At 54.1% G+C, this 15,996-nt stretch overlaps 1 protein-coding gene across 1 annotated transcript in view; it reads right to left on the bottom strand.

Moving 5' to 3' along the window:
- Positions 1-15,996, bottom strand: part of LOC125450013 (filamin-A) — a 109,385-nt gene that overhangs the window by 72,709 nt on the left and 20,680 nt on the right. The window contains 14 exon segments of the mRNA XM_059643190.1: positions 65-188; positions 570-713; positions 920-1,033; positions 1,466-1,659; positions 1,889-2,025; positions 2,985-3,111; positions 3,418-3,555; positions 7,767-7,967; positions 9,376-9,538; positions 10,351-10,428; positions 11,071-11,189; positions 11,341-11,488; positions 12,000-12,097; positions 12,553-12,798. Of these exon segments, the coding sequence (XP_059499173.1) occupies positions 65-188; positions 570-713; positions 920-1,033; positions 1,466-1,659; positions 1,889-2,025; positions 2,985-3,111; positions 3,418-3,555; positions 7,767-7,967; positions 9,376-9,538; positions 10,351-10,428; positions 11,071-11,189; positions 11,341-11,488; positions 12,000-12,097; positions 12,553-12,798 (2,031 nt within the window).

Raw genomic sequence — 15,996 nt, 5'->3', positions numbered from 1 at the left:
CGGGGGGGAGGTGTAAGGGTGTACGAGGGGTGGCAATGGGTGGGTGGGGGGAGGGAGGTCTCACCTTGCCCAGCCTCTGCACAGTCCACTGTGAAGTATGTTGGTTCAAAGGCCTTGAGCCCAGTCTTGGCCACTCCTGGTCCATGAACTTTGACCTTCTCTGGGTGACTGCCCGCTCCAACATTGACCTGAAAAAGAGAAGGAGAGGCATGAGGGTGTGGGAAAGGGAGGGGGGATGGGGGAGATGTGAGAGTGTGTGTGGGGGAGGGGGGATGGGGAGAGATGTGAGGGTGTGTGTGGAGAGGGTGGTGGGGGGAGGTGTGAGTATGTGTGGACGGATAGGCGTGGGAGTTGGGGTGAGGTGGGGAAAGATCAGGGAAAGGGGAGTCGGGGTGAAGAGAGTAGGGAGAGGGGAAGAGGATGCAAGTGGGGATAGAAAGCAAGAGTTGGGTGGGGCAGGGGAGAGAGAGAGAGAGAGAGAGAGACAGAGCTGGGTGGGGGTTGGGGAAAGAGTACGGAGAAGTAGGGGTCAGTGGAGATACAGGTTGGGGATAAAAACAGACACTTACCCGGAAGGGGCTCTTGGGAATGTTGACCCCTCCCCAGGAGACCATCACCGTGTGTTTGAGCGGTTTCTTTGGGGTGTAGGAGCAGGAATATGTCCCATCTTTATTATCCTTCACCTTCACATCGATAGGTAACCCCTCTGAGTCCTGGAGGGAGGGAGCAAGGGAGATAGGAGTGAATGGTGGAGCCAGTGTGGACTGACAGACAGGCACGCAGACAGAGTGGCACACGGGCGGACGGACTGACACGTGGGCGGACAGACACGCGGGCAGGCGGACAGATACACGGGCAGGCGGACTGACACGCGGGCAGGCAGACAATGTGGTAATGTTGCGAGTTGGACCTTACGTACCTGACCATACACCTTCAGGTTGGCATTGCCCCCCTGTTTGGCATCGACTGTGAACTCAGTGAGTTTGTTAATGACTGTCCCTGTGCTCTCTAGACCGGGACCGTAGGCTCGTACCTGCCAGGGTCAGGGAGACACAGAGTGAGTGAGTCAACATTCCGACATACCCAATGCACAATCCCGGAGTTTTGTGGGGGAATGGGGGTGCTCCGTGGAGCTATGGGAGGTTCCAGAACGAAATCCTAAAGAACGCTCTGGGAATTGGTGGGAGTGGGGAGTCCAGACCCCGGTCTGACTCTGTAGTGAGCTCAGTCCTTCTCCTTCTTCCATGGCCCACCTCCCCCACCCCACCATTACCTCCTCCCCTCACACTCCCAGGGCATATACCCTCTCACAGCCCAAGTAGTAATACCCCCTCCCATAGCCCCTAGGGGATATCCCCAGGGTGGGGGGGGGGGGGGTGTATCCCCCACTCCTACAGCCCTGGGGAGGGGTGGGTAGTTTATCTCCCACAGCCCCAGGGGGTGGGGGGGTGTCCCCAGGCCATACCTTGTCAGGTTTGAAGTTGGCAGGTGCGGGTTTGATGTCGGCCATGAAGGGGCTGTATTTGATGTCATCATTGTTACACAGTACATGTACAGCATACTCTCCCGCCTCTGTGGGCCAGTACCGCACGTCACACGACCCATCACCTTTATCATCACACTCAATCTTCGCCTGCGAGGGCCCCTCCACAGAGAAACCTGTTCACATACACAGAGACAGAGATCTCAGGCCATTCAGCCCGTTCCTCCAGGATAAGCGGAGATGGTGCCAGAGGAGAGGGAAGGGAGGATGTGAGAGCAGGGGGAAGAGTGTAAGAGAGAGGTGGAGGGGAGTGTGCAAGAGGAGGGGAGGGCACGAGAGGAGGGGGAGTCCCCCAAAGGCCTTTCTGCGCCTCACACCGCAACCCTGCAGCCAGCAGACACTTACCCAGCGTGCCCACATCCGTCCCAATGGCTTCCACCACAAAATCAGCTGACTGCCCAGCCACACCTCCCTCCAGGCCGGGGCCCCAGGCCCGAACCTTCTGGGGACCTGCCACAGAACCAACTTTCACCTCAAACGGGCTGCAGAGAGAGAGGGGGACGGGGACAAACAGGGAGACGGGGAGAGATAACAAGCAAGGCTATGAATCAGAATGAACCAAATCTCAAATAACCTTCCCCTCGTCACAAACTGTCACCCATCGTTCATGGAGAATGGGGTGGGGGGAGCAGACAAGGGTGTGAGGGGAGGGGGAGGGTGTAGTGGAAGGGATACAGGTAGGGCAAGGGAAGGAGAGGGCGGGAGGGGGCGGGAGGGAGGGAGTGGGGAGAGGACGAGGGACGGGGAGGGAAAGGATGGGGGACGGATGGGTGGGGAGAATGGGAGAGGAGAGGGAAGGGGGAGAGAGGGGGTGGGGAGGGCTGTGTGGGGAGGGAGTGGGCAGAGAGGGGGATGGGGAAGGCTGTGTGGGGAGGGGGGGAAGAGAGGGGGAGAGAGTGCGGGAGGGAGAGAGGGAGGGTGGGGGGAGTGGGAGAGGAGAGGGAAGGGGGGAGAGAGGGGGAGTGGGAGGAGGTGGGGGTGAGAGGGAGGGTGGGGGTGAGAGGGGGGTGAGAGGGAGGGAGGGGGAGAGAGGGAGGGTGGGGGGAGAGGGGGGGAGGGGTGGGACGCAGACACAGAGACTGACGGAGATACGAGGTTGTGGGGGATGGGGAGGGCGTGGGCTGTGTGGTTAGGGAGAGGGGGAGGAGTTAGGGATGAGGGGAGGGTGGGGGAGAAAGAGTGGGGGAGTGGGAGGCAGACATAGAGACTGAGGGAGATACGGGGTTGAGGGGATGGGGAGAGGGGAGGAGATGGGGATGAGGGGGAGGGTGGGGGAGGGAGAGTGGGGGAGTGGGAGGCAGACACAGAGATTGAGAGATGCGGGGGGTGGGAGGGATGGGGAGGGAGATGAGAGAGAGAAGGGGCGTGGAGTGTGGGGGCAGACACAGAGACTGACAGAGATAAGGGTGTGGGGGCGGAGGGAGATGGGGCAGTGGATTACCTGTTGGGGATGTGTTGTCCACCCCATGTGATGGAGACAGTGTATGTCCCCGGCTGATTGGGATAGTATTCGCAGGAATAGACTCCGTCGCCCATATCCTTCTGTTTGACCATCTCCTCGTGGCCCTCTGACCAAGGGAGGGGTAACAAAAATAAAAGCATAGCATCATTAGTGACGCAGCTCTGACCCAGCTGGTACATAATCCCCAGCACTTCCCACCTATCCCGCCGTGGTGCACAGTAAAATCCCACACAACCGTGTTGTTGCGGGCAGTTGGTGGGGGCATGTTTGCTGAAAGCTGACGGTTGGCTCGAGGGAACACTTCAACAGCTCCCACCCTCCCCCCCCACCCCCCTGATGTCCCTCGCCCTTGACCCCCCTAACCTCCGTACAACGTACCCACTAGAATCGGCCAATGCCACAAAATACTCACTCGGTCCTTTCACCACCACCTTCAGGTCTCCAGTACCAGCCCCTTTTGTGTAGACCTTGAAGTCTGCTGTTTCTTTGGCACGAACCCCTTTGGGCTGGAGTCCACGTCCAACTGCCCAACAGGCACTGGGATTACAAGCTGCCCGTGGGAAGACGGGGTGAACGGGGACAGGGGTACAGTAACAAGAAAAAGTACAGAGCACAACATGTGAGCACAACACAGCAAGTGCAAATAATAAAGAGCGAGATACCTCCAGTCCCACCCTCAGAAATTCCTCCGACACCCTTTGCAGGTGAGAGCCAAGGGAGTGAGAAAGAGAGAGAAGCAAGTCACAAGAGACATACTGCACAGAAACAGTCCCTTCGGCCCAACCAGTCTGTGCTGACCATGATCCCAAACTAAACTAGTCCCAGCTGCCTGCTCCTGGCTCATATCCCTCCAAACCTTTCCCTATCTATGTGTCTTTTAAACGTTGTAACTGTCCCCACACCCACCACTTCCTCTGGAAGCTCATTCCACACACCAACCATCCGTTGTGTCAAACAAAAGTTGTTCCTCATGACCTTTTTAAATCTTCCTCCTCTCACTTAAAAATATAGCCCCTTGTCTTGAACTCCCCCACCCTCAGGAAAAGATAACCTTACTGTACTTTATCTGTACCCCTCACAATTTTATAAATCTCTACAGAAGGTCACCCCTCAACCTCCTACCCTCCAGTGAAAAAGTCCCAGCCTCTCTGTACAACTCAAACCTTCCATACACAGCAACATCCTGGTAAATCTCTTCTGAACTCTAGAACATTACAGCGCAGTACAGGCCCTTCAGCCCTCGATGTTGCACTGACCTGTGAAACCGATCTGAAGCCCATCTAACCTACACTATTCCATTATTATCCATATGTTTATCCAATGACCATTTAAATGCCCTTAAAGTTGGTGAGTCTACTACTGTTGCAGGCAGGGCATCCCACGCCCTTACTACTCTCTGAGTAAAGAAACTACCTCTGACATCTGTCCTATATCTGTCACCCCTCAATTTAAAGCTATGTCCCCTCGTGCTCGCCGTCACCATCCGAGAAAAAAAACTCTCACTGTCCACCCTATCTAATCCTCTGATCATCTTGTATGTCTCTATTAAGTCACTTCTTAATCTTCTTCTCTCTAATGAAAACAGCCTCAAGCCCCTCAGCCTCTCCTCATAAGACCTTCCCTCCATACCAGGCAACATCCTGGTAAATCTCCTCCGCACCCTTTCCAATGTTTCCACATCCTTCCTATAATGTGGCAACCAGAACTGTACACAGTACTCCCAAGTGCGGCTGCACCAGAGTTTTGTACAGCTGCAACATGACCTTATGGCTCTGAAACTCAATCCCTCTACCAATAAAACCTAACAGACCGTACGCCTTCTTAACAATCCCATCAACCTGGGTGGCGACTTTCAGGGATAGTCTCTCCAGCTTAACAATGCCCTTCCTATAAAAGGGCGACCAGAACAGGACACAGTGCTCCAGAAGAGCCTCACCAACATCTTATATAACCTCAACATGAGTTATCACAAGTGGTGTAGGCCACACCTGGAGTACTGTGCGCGCTGTTCTGGGGTCTCCCTGCCTGAGGGAGGATGTTCTGGTGATGGAGGGAATGCAGCGAAGGGTTTACCAGACTGATTCCTGGGATGGCAGGGCTGACAGAGGAAGAGAGACCGGATCAGTTAGGACAGTGTGGTAGCTGGAGGCTTCGATGATGCCTACATTTTTGTAACAAAATCTTGGAATCCCTCGAGAGCAGGCCATTTGGTCCACACCAACTCTAAGAAGAGTATCCAACCGTAGGCCCAGACCCCTATCCTATCCCTGTAACAAAATACATGCGACAATAAATAACTCCAAATCAAAATATTCACTGGAGTTTCGAAGAACAAAGTGGGGGAATGTTCCAGACACCTATAAATTTCTAACAGGACTAGACTGGGGAATCCAGTCCCGCTGGGAGATAGTGTCTCCCACAGCCTCGATCAGCCAAATCCCTCTGTGCTGGTACACTGAACCCCTGCCCCTTCTGAGTGACGGGCCTCCCTCTTCCCTGGGGGAACACAATGAAGGCAGGGCATGTTAATGTGCTACCCCCCCCAAAAATTCATCCCCAGACGAAAGCAAACTTACTGCGACAAAGAGGTCCCCATCACAGGCGGAAGGCAGAGACAGGGAGAGAGAGACAGAAGGTCATCCAGACTGGAGCCAGCATTCAGAACGAGCAAAGGCGGCAGTAAGAGGGAGAGCAGCCGGAGCTGGGTGAGGAGTGCGGGATGGGGGCAGGAGGAGCAGAGTAGACAGAGAGAGGAGGAATGGAGGGAGATGGGGAAGAGAGGGGTAGGGGAAAAGAGCGGGAAAAGGGTAGGTGGGAGGGGGGTCAAGGGAGGGAGAGGTCAAAGGAGAGAGATGGGGGTCGGGGTTGGAGAGATGGGGGTCGGGGTTGGAGAGATGGGGGTCGGGGGGTGGAGAGATGGGGGTCGGAGGGTGGAGAGGTGGGGGTCGGGGGTGGAGAGGTGGAGGTTGGGGGAGGAGAGGTGGGGGTCGGGGGAGGAGAGGTGGGGGTCGGGGGAGGAGAGGTGGGGGTCGGGGGGGGAGAGGTGGGGGTCGGGGGGGGAGAGGTGGGGGTCGGGGGAGGAGAGGTGGGGGTCGGGGGAGGAGAGGTGGGGGTCGGGGGGGAGAGGTGGGGGTCGGGGGGGAGAGGTGGGGGTCGGGGGGGGAGAGGTGGGGGTCGGGGGAGAGATGGGGTCGGGGGAGATGGGGTCGGGGGGGAGAGATGGGGGTCGGGGGGGGAGAGATGGGGGTCGGGGTGGAGAGGTGGGGGTGGGGGGGTGGAGAGGTGGGGGTGGGGGGAGGAGAGGTGGGGGTCGGGGGTGGAGAGGTGAGGGTCGGGGGGTAGAGGTGGGGGTCGGGGGGGAGAGGTGGGGGTCGGGGAGGGAGAGATGGGAGTCGGGGGGGGGAGAGATGGGGGTCGGGGGGGGAGAGATGGGGGTCGGGGGCGGAGAGATGGGGGTCGGTGGGAGGGTAGAGAGAAGGGAGTGGGGATTTGAGAGGGTGAAGAGGGGGAGCGAGCAGGAAGGGGGTATATATAGAGAGAGAGAGAGAGAGCATCAAGCAATTTTGAAAGAAAAAAATCACAGGCTGACAGTCAGAGAGACCCTTCAAGGAGGGAGAAAACGTCAGACAATACTGTAACAGGCAATAAAAATGCGAACCAGCCACCACGCAGACCACATGTCCCTCCCCATATCCCAATGTTCATCTGCGTGCCCCTCCCTCACCCTCCTCCCAACATCCATTGCTCCCCTTGCATCTACCCCCCACTGTGCCCCCCCCCCGCCTCGGGACGTTCCAGAGCCGAGATATTTCAGGGAGCTGACACCTGATGGAGAAGGAACTGGTTCTGCTTCTCAGGCTGTGCAGGGTTTTTCATGGTTGGGGGGGGTGGTGCGCAGCGGTGGGAGGGTGGTAACAGGCCATTCAGGAGGGATATCAGCAAATACCATCTCCACACAAAAGAGGGCCACGACATTCCAAATCTCTTCCACGAAAAATACCAATCGATGGCGGTCCTGGGGATTTTAAACACATGAGACCTGCCTCATCCAATGATAGGGACACCGGGTGGTCTCATTAAATGAGTGAGTGGAATGGAAAAGAGGAGTGAATTGCCCCCTGTCCCTGTTTAACAGGCTCAAGGAGGGGGTTGAATGGCCGCCTGTCCATGTGTGACAGGCTCAAGAAGGGGGGAGAGCCGAGTGGCCTCCTGTTCCTGTGTGACAGGCTCAAGAAGGGGGGAGAGCTGAATGGCCTCCTGTTCCTATATGACAGGCTCGAGGAGAGGGCGAGCTGAATGGCCTCCTGTCCATGTGTGACAGGCTCGAGGAGGGGGGAGAGCTGAATGGCCTCCTGTTCCTGTGTGACAGGCTCGAGGAGAGGGGAAGCTGAATGGCCTCCTGTTCCTGTGTGACAGGCTCGAGGAGAGGGGAAGCTGAATGGCCTCCTGTTCCTGTGAGATGGCTCGAGGAGAGGGGCAGAATGGCCTCCTGTTCCTGTGAGATGGCTCGAGGAGAGGGGCAGAATGGCCTCCTGACTTAGTTATCAGGTTTGGGGGCATAGGCGTAGGTTGAGGTGATAGAAATCTCAGGAGTTGCCTGGACAAGGCTGAAAGGACAGTTCAGCCCCCTCACCCCCAAACCTACACACCCACCACCAAAGGGGCGAGAGAGAGAGATGTGTGTTTGTGTGTGTGTGCGGGTGTGTGTGACAGCACGCGAGAGGTGGGGTGGGGTAGTGTGGGGGGCAGGAACACACTCACCTTTTGCCACAGACACAGAGAAGGGGCTTTTGGGGATCTGTGCACCCCCAAACGTCACAGTCACAATGTGCATTCCCTCAACGAGGGGCCTGTATGTACAGCGATACGAGCTGTTCCCTCGATCCTCCAGCTGCACCTCCACGGTGTCCTTATTCCCCTGGGGGTCAGTGACAGTGACAAAGACCTCCCCCAGACCCGCTCCTGATGACACAGACAGAAATAGCACAGCTCCATCAGGTACACCAGAACCACACTATCAGAATATTGGGGAGAGAGAAAGGTCAGGGTTGAGTCAGCGGCAGCGGGGAGCAGAGACAGGTCAGAGAGAGGAGCGGGCGCAGACAGGGAGGCAAGAAGAGGGGGAGGGAGACAGAGACAGGGGGCAAGGAGAAGAGGCACAAAAGAGGGTGATGGGAGGGTTGCGGGGGGGGCAGAGAAAGGGGGGCAGCAACAGGGGTGGAGTCAGGGCAGGGAATGGCTGGGAGGCAAAGAGAGAGAAAGAGAAAGATAGAGAGGGTGGGTGAGGGTTGAGGGGGGAGAGGGAGGAGAGGCAGAGAAGGGGAGGGGGGAGAGAGGGCAAGGAGAGAAATGTAGGAGTGAAACAGGTGAGAGAGAGAGGGGTCGGGGAGAGAGAGGGGGGGTTCCGGAAAAAGAGAGGGGGTGGGGAGGGGGCAAGAGAAAGTGAGAGGGAGTAGGGCGGGGAGAGAGTGTGGTAGACAGAAAACAGAAATCAAACCATAAGCAAGCTCTCACGCTCCCCACCCCCTGATAGACAGGAAGAGTGCGGACTGAGAGTGTGTTCTCCCATCTTGTTGGGGCAGCAGCCTAGAGTGGAAGGAGGCCACAGTCTCACAATGAGGGGCCTCCTGTTTCAATTGGAGAGGAAGAGAAGTGTCTTCTCTCGGGGGTGGAAGGGGACTCTCTGGAATTCTCTCCTCAACTGAGAGCATGGTGCTGCGGGCAGGGTCAGTAAATATATTAAAGGCTGAGTTAGAGTTTTAATCAAGGAGTGAGTTGAGAGTAGGGGGAGATGGATCAAGGGGAAACGGGATAAAGGAACAGAGGGGGAGACGGGATCGAGGGGTAATTGGGTAAAAAACCAGAGGGGGAGAGACGGATCGAGGGGGAACGGGATAAAGGAACAGAAGGGGAGACGGGATTGAGGGGTAATGGGATAAAAAAACCAGAGCGGGGAGACGGATCGGGGGGAGACGGATCGAGGGGGAAATGGGGTAGAGAACCAGAGGGGTGAAACAGATCGAGGGGAATGTTGCTGTGATATGGAGCCCACTGCCTGGAAGTGCTGGTGGATACAGATTATTTTGGAATTTGCAGAAAGTGAGGCATTATAATCAGAGAGGGCACAAAATCATTGACAGAGGCAAAAGATTGCAAAAGCACTGACTTGGGACTTGAAAAGGACTGATACCGGTTCCCTGGGCTGAATGCGATCCTACCATGCCCACAGATATCAGGACAGGTTGAGGAATTGAGTTGAAGAAGGGTCTCGGCCCGAAACGTCAGCCTTCCTGCTTGGCCTGCTGTGTTCATCCAGCTCGACACCTTGGTACCTGAGGAATCAATCTAACGGAAGGATAATCGATCTTACCCGCTGTGTAGATGTCAAAGTAGGTCGACTTGTTGGCAGCATTGCCTACAGGCTCGAGCCCCGGGCCCTGGGCAGTGACTTTACTGGGATCGCCCTGTGCCTTGCCAATGGTCACCTCGAAAGGGCTCTTGGAAATGTGCTGCCCAGCAAACAGAACTGTCACCTGGAAAACAACAGAGGGAGGTGGGTAAAGGCAGTGCGTGCCACTGACTCCCCTCCAGCCCAGGTCAGACTCACCCACTTCAACATCATCTCAACCCACTGTCACTAAGGCAGGCCATTCGGCCCCACCTACACAGTGACAGCAGCCTTACATCCAACTACCAGACTAACCAGCCAATATCCCTGACACCCCCTCCCTATCTCTGTCACCCCCTCCAGCTCCTACACCCCCTCCCTATCTCTGTCACCCCCTCCAGCCCCTACACCCCCTCCCTATCTCTGTCACCCCCTCCAGCCCCCTACACCCCCTCCCTATCTCTGTCACCTCCTCCAGCCCCCTACACCCCCTCCCTATCTCTGTCACCCCCTCCAGCCCCCTACACCCCCTCCCTATCTCTGTCACCTCCTCCAGCCCCCTACACACCCTCCCTATCTCTGTCACCCCCTCCAGCTCCTACACCCCCTCCCTATCTCTGTCACCCCCTCCAGCCCCTACACCCCCTCCCTATCTCTGTCACCTCCTCCAGCCCCCTACACACCCTCCCTATCTCTGTCACCCCCTCCAGCCCCTACACCCCCTCCCTATCTCTGTGACCTCTGATGGGTGACCTCCCCCAGTCCCTGGAACGCTCCTCTATAACAGGGCAATGCGTGGTGTTGTGGGGGGGTGGGGGGGGGGGGGTGGCTGCTGCAGCAGGTGAAGGCGGTAGTTCACCCCATCTTCTCAAGGGGCAATTGTGGATGTGGTCCCGAATCATACCATAGCCCTGTGACTGAATAAACAAGGGCATAAACGTACACACTCCCACTCACCTTGTGCAGTCCCACCACTTTGGGAGTGTAATAGACTGTGTAAGTCCGGTTTCTGTCATTGTTCGCTGTTACTTTAGCCTGTAAACAAAAGCGGGCACAGAATTGGTTCCACGCACACTATCGAGCATTTTTCCAAAACAGGAAGATGGAAGAGTTTGGGATTTCCTTCCTCGTGGAACGACAAAGCTGAGGGCTGACCTCACTGAGGCTTTTTAAAATGATGATGGGCTTTTCAGTCTACAGGAAATATTTCTGATTTTGGCAAGCGAGATGGAGGATGGGGGTGTTGGGAAAGCGGGGAGAACAGGGGACTCGCTCCTGAGGGCAGGGGGTGTGGAATGGAGGGTGCCACATGGCAGGGAGTTGGGGGAGATTGCAGGGGATGGAATTTTACAGCATCTCCCTCTCGAGCTTCACATCACTGAAGCCTCTTCACCCTGGATCGATTGCCGTGAATCTTTTTCCATTCACCTTCCCACACACACTCTCTCTCTCTCTTTCTCTAAAGCGTTCACCACCTTCCCAAGTCAGGATGTCAAATCGAGAGCCAGAGAGAGAGAGCGCAAGTGTTAGAGAGAGAGAGAGAGAGAGAGCAAGCGATAGAGAGCAAGTGATAAAGAGAGACAGCGAGCGATAGAGAGAGCAAGCAATAGAGAGCGAGACTCCAAAGGAGAAGGAACAGCTTTAAATATAAAAGTAACTGAGATAATGCAGCTTTACCTCCTCACGGTGCCCAGCAGGGTCCTCCACGTAGACGATAACCTCGCCCTGGCCTGCACTGATGGTTTCCACGGTGAACTCAGCCTTCCTCATGACCACATTCCCTGTTGGCTCAATACCTGGGAACAGGAATTTGTATGTCACCATTGGGAGAGAAGGAGAAGGGGAGTCACACCAAATACAAGGATGAACAAGAAAACAGGCAATGACGAAGCTCACTGAGAGAGTGTGTGTGTGAAAGAGAAAGAGAAAATGGCTGCTGTTACAGACCTGGTCCGTAGGCCCGAGCCTTCTTGGGGTTGAGCTTGGGCCGAAGTGGGGCTCCAGGTTTGAGCTTGGCCTTGGGAAATTGGGAGAGGTAGGTCATGACCGAGTGTTCGTCCACATTCGGATCCAAAATTTCCTCTGGAGTAATCACCTGAGAAACGCAATAGCAAGACACTATGTCAAGAAGGAACAACTACAAACAGGCATTAATCCAGGTCCTCTTGGGTCATGTGTATTGACGGGTAAATATAAGCCCTCAGGCGTCTCCAGGTAAACAGCTCTTGTCTTCCCTTCTGGTAGAGGCAGTCAGAAAAGGCGACTACAGGAGGTGATCAACTGACAGGGAGGCCCTCTCTTCCACTCCAGCATTCCCTCAAATCCCAAAAGGTCCAACAGAAAATGGATCAAAGAGTGGAGGGGCTTGAGGAGGGGGCTGAATGCCCTCCTCCTGCTCCTGTGTAACAGGCTTTATCAGGGAAAAAATAAGAGGCTATTCAGCCCAATCCTCAAATCTGTTATACAGGAGCAGGAGGACGCTATTCAGCCCCCTTCTCAAGCCTGAATAATCCAGTCGGAGCCTCTTCCCTTCCGCTCCCTGACCATGGTAACTGTCTAACTCACCAGTGACAATGAACCCTCCTGGCACAGTCTTGCCAACCTACCTGTGGGATCCCCAGCCAATCGTCAGCCTGTTGCATGGCTTCCCTGGCATTTTCCACTGGCTTTGTACCATCCCAGGTCTCCCAGTCCGGGCAGAGCCCTAGAGTGAGACAGATCACAGTCAATGTCACCAATCACACACACAGCCTGGGAATTGCAGGTAGGACAGGATATTGGGGAGCACAGGGAGGAAGGAGTTTGGGGATGAGGAGAGGGAGAGAGGACTAGGAGATTGGGAGGGGGTGCTGGAGGGAGGACAGGAGAGTGGGGAGGGGGCAGATTGAGGGAGGATCAGGAGAATGGGAGTTTGGACAGGGAACAATTGGGATGGGGGTAGAAGATTCGGGGAGCTTGGGGAAGAGATATAGGGAAGTGGTAGATTGGGCAAGGGCCGTTTGTGGGAGTCCAGAAATTGGGACTGGGGCAAGGGAGACTGGGGAAGGGGGAAGATGAGGGACAGGGGAGGAGGTGGGTCAGGTAGGGAGATTGGAGGGGAGGTGTAGCTTTGGGTTTGTGGTTTTGGAGGGCACTAAGGGAAAGAGAGGGTGTCCTCACCAGGGGCACAGCTGTCCACCAGGGCACCCAAGGCTTTCCCACTTTGCCAATCTTTGCTGAAGTTGGTGATTGGAATTTCGGGCAATTTGTTCTGAATCCATCCCAGTAGCCTCTGCTTCGGGGTCTGTTTCTTGGCTTCATCGTCCTCCTCATCCCACATTGGCATGGAGATAGAGTAATGCAGAATGAGGGTCCATATCAAACCCAGGATCAGCTTCAGGTTCCCATCTACAATCGCCTTACTATCTGCAAAGACAGAAACAGGAAAACAACAAAATCACAACTGTTTATCCTCTGCTTCCCGATCCCTGACCAGGGAATACAAGGCGAGGCTGGGCAGCCACCAGAAACAGAGACCATTTGTCAGGGCCAATGCAGGAATGACAGAAACAGAAACAGGAAAATACACAGTGAAGCCAAAATGAGGAAGTGAGCGAGAGATACAGGAACAAACACAGGCCATTCAGCCCATCATGTCTGCATCATTCAATGAGATCGTACCTGATCCGATTATCCTCAGGTGATTTCCTTCCCTGTGTAACCTTCATTTCCTTTATTCTCTCTCTCTCAGCCTTGAATACCACTAACAATGCAGCCTCAACAGCCCTCTGTGGTAAAGTATCCCACAGATTCACCAACCCCACCACTGAGAGAAGGAACTCCTCCTCATCTCTCCCTTCAAAAGGTAACTCCTCACTTGGAGATGATGGCCTCTGGTCCATAAAGGTCCAATAGGTATACAAAATGATCAGAGGTTTTGATCGCGTGGACAGCCAGAGACTTTTTCCAAGGTTGGAGGTAGCTATCACAAGGGGGCATAGTTTTAAAGTGAGTGGAGGTAGATATCGGGGAGACATCAGAGGTAGGTTCTTTACTCAGGGAGTGGTCGGGGCGTGGAATGCATTGCTGGAGAGGGTAGTGGAGTCAGCCTCATTAGGGCCATTTAAGCGGCAATTAGACAGGCATATGGACGATAGTATAAGGTAGAGGTGAAGGTTAGATAGACTTTATTTCGGGTAAAATTTCAGCACAACATTATGGGCCGAAGGGCCTGTATTGTGCTGTACTGCTGTATGTTCTATGTTCTAGACTCTCCCACGAAGGCGAAACCTTTTTATTTCTATTCATTTTTGTGGGATGTTGGCAAGGCTGGCTGGGCCCACCATTTCTTGCCTATCCCTACTGGCCCCTGAAAGGGTGGTGGTGAGCTGTCCTCTTGAACCGCTGCAGCCCACCTTTCTACACCTCCCTCGGTAAAGTTGCTCTAAGAATCGGCACCTTGGAGACAGCAGGCAGAATGCAGATGCTGGAAGCTAGAGTCAGTAAGTGGGGAGCTGGAAAAGGACAGCAGGTCAGACAGTGTCTGAGGAGCAGGCACGTCAGTGTTTCAGGCTGAAACCCTTTCATCAGGTCTGCTAGTTCAGAGAAAGGTTTCCCCAGACTGATCCCTGGAATGAGATAAGTTGTTTCATGGGGGAAGATCAGATGGACTGGGCTTGTATCCACTGAAGTTTAGAAGAGACAGAGGAGATTTTGCTGTACAGAAGCCTGGTTCAGCCACATCTGGAATATTGTGTCCAGTTCTGATAGCCTCATTCCAGGAAAGATGTGGAAGCGTTGGGAAAAGTGCAGAGGAGATTTAGAACATAGAACATAGAACAGTACAGCACAGAACAGGCCCTTCAGCCCACAATGTTGTGCCGACCATTGATCCTCATAGAACATAGAACAGTACAGCACAGAACAGGCCCTTCAGCCCACAATGTTGTGCCGACAATGTATGCACCCTCAAATTTCTGTGACCATATGCATGTCCAGCAGTCTCTTAAATGTCCCCAATGGCCTTGCTTCCACAACTGCTGCTGGCAACGCATTCCATGCTCTCACAACTCTCTGTGTAAAGAACCCGCCTCTGACATCCCCTCTGTACTTTCCACCAACCAGCTTAAAACTATGACCCCTCGTGCTAGCCATTTCTGCCCTGGGAAATAGTCTCTGGCTATCAACTCTATCTATGCCTCTCATTATCTTGTACACCTCAATTAGGTCCCCTCTCCTCCTCCTTTTCTCCAATGAAAAGAGACCAAGCTCAGTCAACCTCTCTTCATAAGATAAGCCCTCCAGTCCAGGCAGCATCCTGGTAAACCTCCTCTGAACCCTCTCCAAAGCATCCACATCTTTCCTGCCATACGGCGACCAGAACTGGACGCAGTATTCCAAGTGCGGTCTAACCAAAACTTTATAGAGCTGCAACAAGATCTCACGACTCTTAAACTCAATCCCCCTGTTAATGAAAGCCAAAACACCATATGCTTTCTTAACAACCCTGTCCACTTGGGTGGCCATTTTAAGGGATCTATGTATCTGCACACCAAGATCCCTCTGTTCCTCCACACTGCCAAGAATCCTATCCTTAATCCTGTACTCAGCTTTCAAATTCGACCTTCCAAAATGCATCACCTCGCATTTATCCAGGTTGAACTCCATCTGCCACCTCTCAGCCCATCTCTGCATCCTGTCAATGTCCCGCTGCAGCCTACAACAGCCCTCTACACTGTCAACGACACCTCCGACCTTTGTGTCGTCTGCAAACTTGCTGACCCATCCTTCAATCCCCTCATCCAAGTCATTAATAAAAATTACAAACAGGAGAGGCCCAAGGACAGAGCCCTGTGGAACCCCACTCACCACTGACTTCCAGGCAGAATATTTTCCTTCTACTACCACTCGCTGTCTTCTGTTGGCCAGCCAATTCTGTATCCAAGCAGCTAAGTTCCCCTGTATCCCATTCCTCCTGACCTTCTGAATGAGCCTACCATGGGGAACCTTATCAAATGCCTTACTGAAGTCCATATACACCACATCCACAGCTCGACCCTCGTCAACTTTTCTAGTTACATCCTCAAAAAACTCGATAAGGTTTGTGAGGCATGACCTGCCCCTCACAAAGCCGTGTTGACTGTATTTGATCAAGCCATACTCCTCCAGATGGTCATAAATCCTATCCCTCAGAATCCTTTCTAACACCTTGCAGACGACAGACGTGAGACTTACTGGTCTGTAATTGCCAGGGATTTCCCTATTTCCTTTCTTGAAGAGAGGAATTACATTTGCCTCTCTCCAGTCCTCAGGTACGACTACAGTGGAGAGCGAGGATGCAAAGATCTTCACAAGTGGCGAAGCAATTTCATTTCTCACTTCCCAAAGCAGCCGAAGACAAATCTGGTCCGGGCCTGGCGACTTGTCAATCTTAACGTTTGACAAAATTTTCAGCACATCAGCTTCCTCTATCTCTATCCATTCCAGCATGCACACCTGCTCTTCAAAGGTTTCATTCACTACAAAGTTCGTTTCTTTCGTAAAGACAGAAGCAAAATCAAGGATGTTGCCTGGAATGGAGGGAAGGTCTTACGAGGAAAGGTTGAGGGAGCTAGCACTTTTCTC

This window comes from Stegostoma tigrinum, chromosome 49, assembly GCF_030684315.1.
Source record: "Stegostoma tigrinum isolate sSteTig4 chromosome 49, sSteTig4.hap1, whole genome shotgun sequence".
Lineage (NCBI taxonomy): Eukaryota > Metazoa > Chordata > Chondrichthyes > Orectolobiformes > Stegostomatidae > Stegostoma > Stegostoma tigrinum.
Note: the sequence above shows the minus strand (reverse complement) of the source record. Positions and strands in the feature narration are given on the sequence as shown.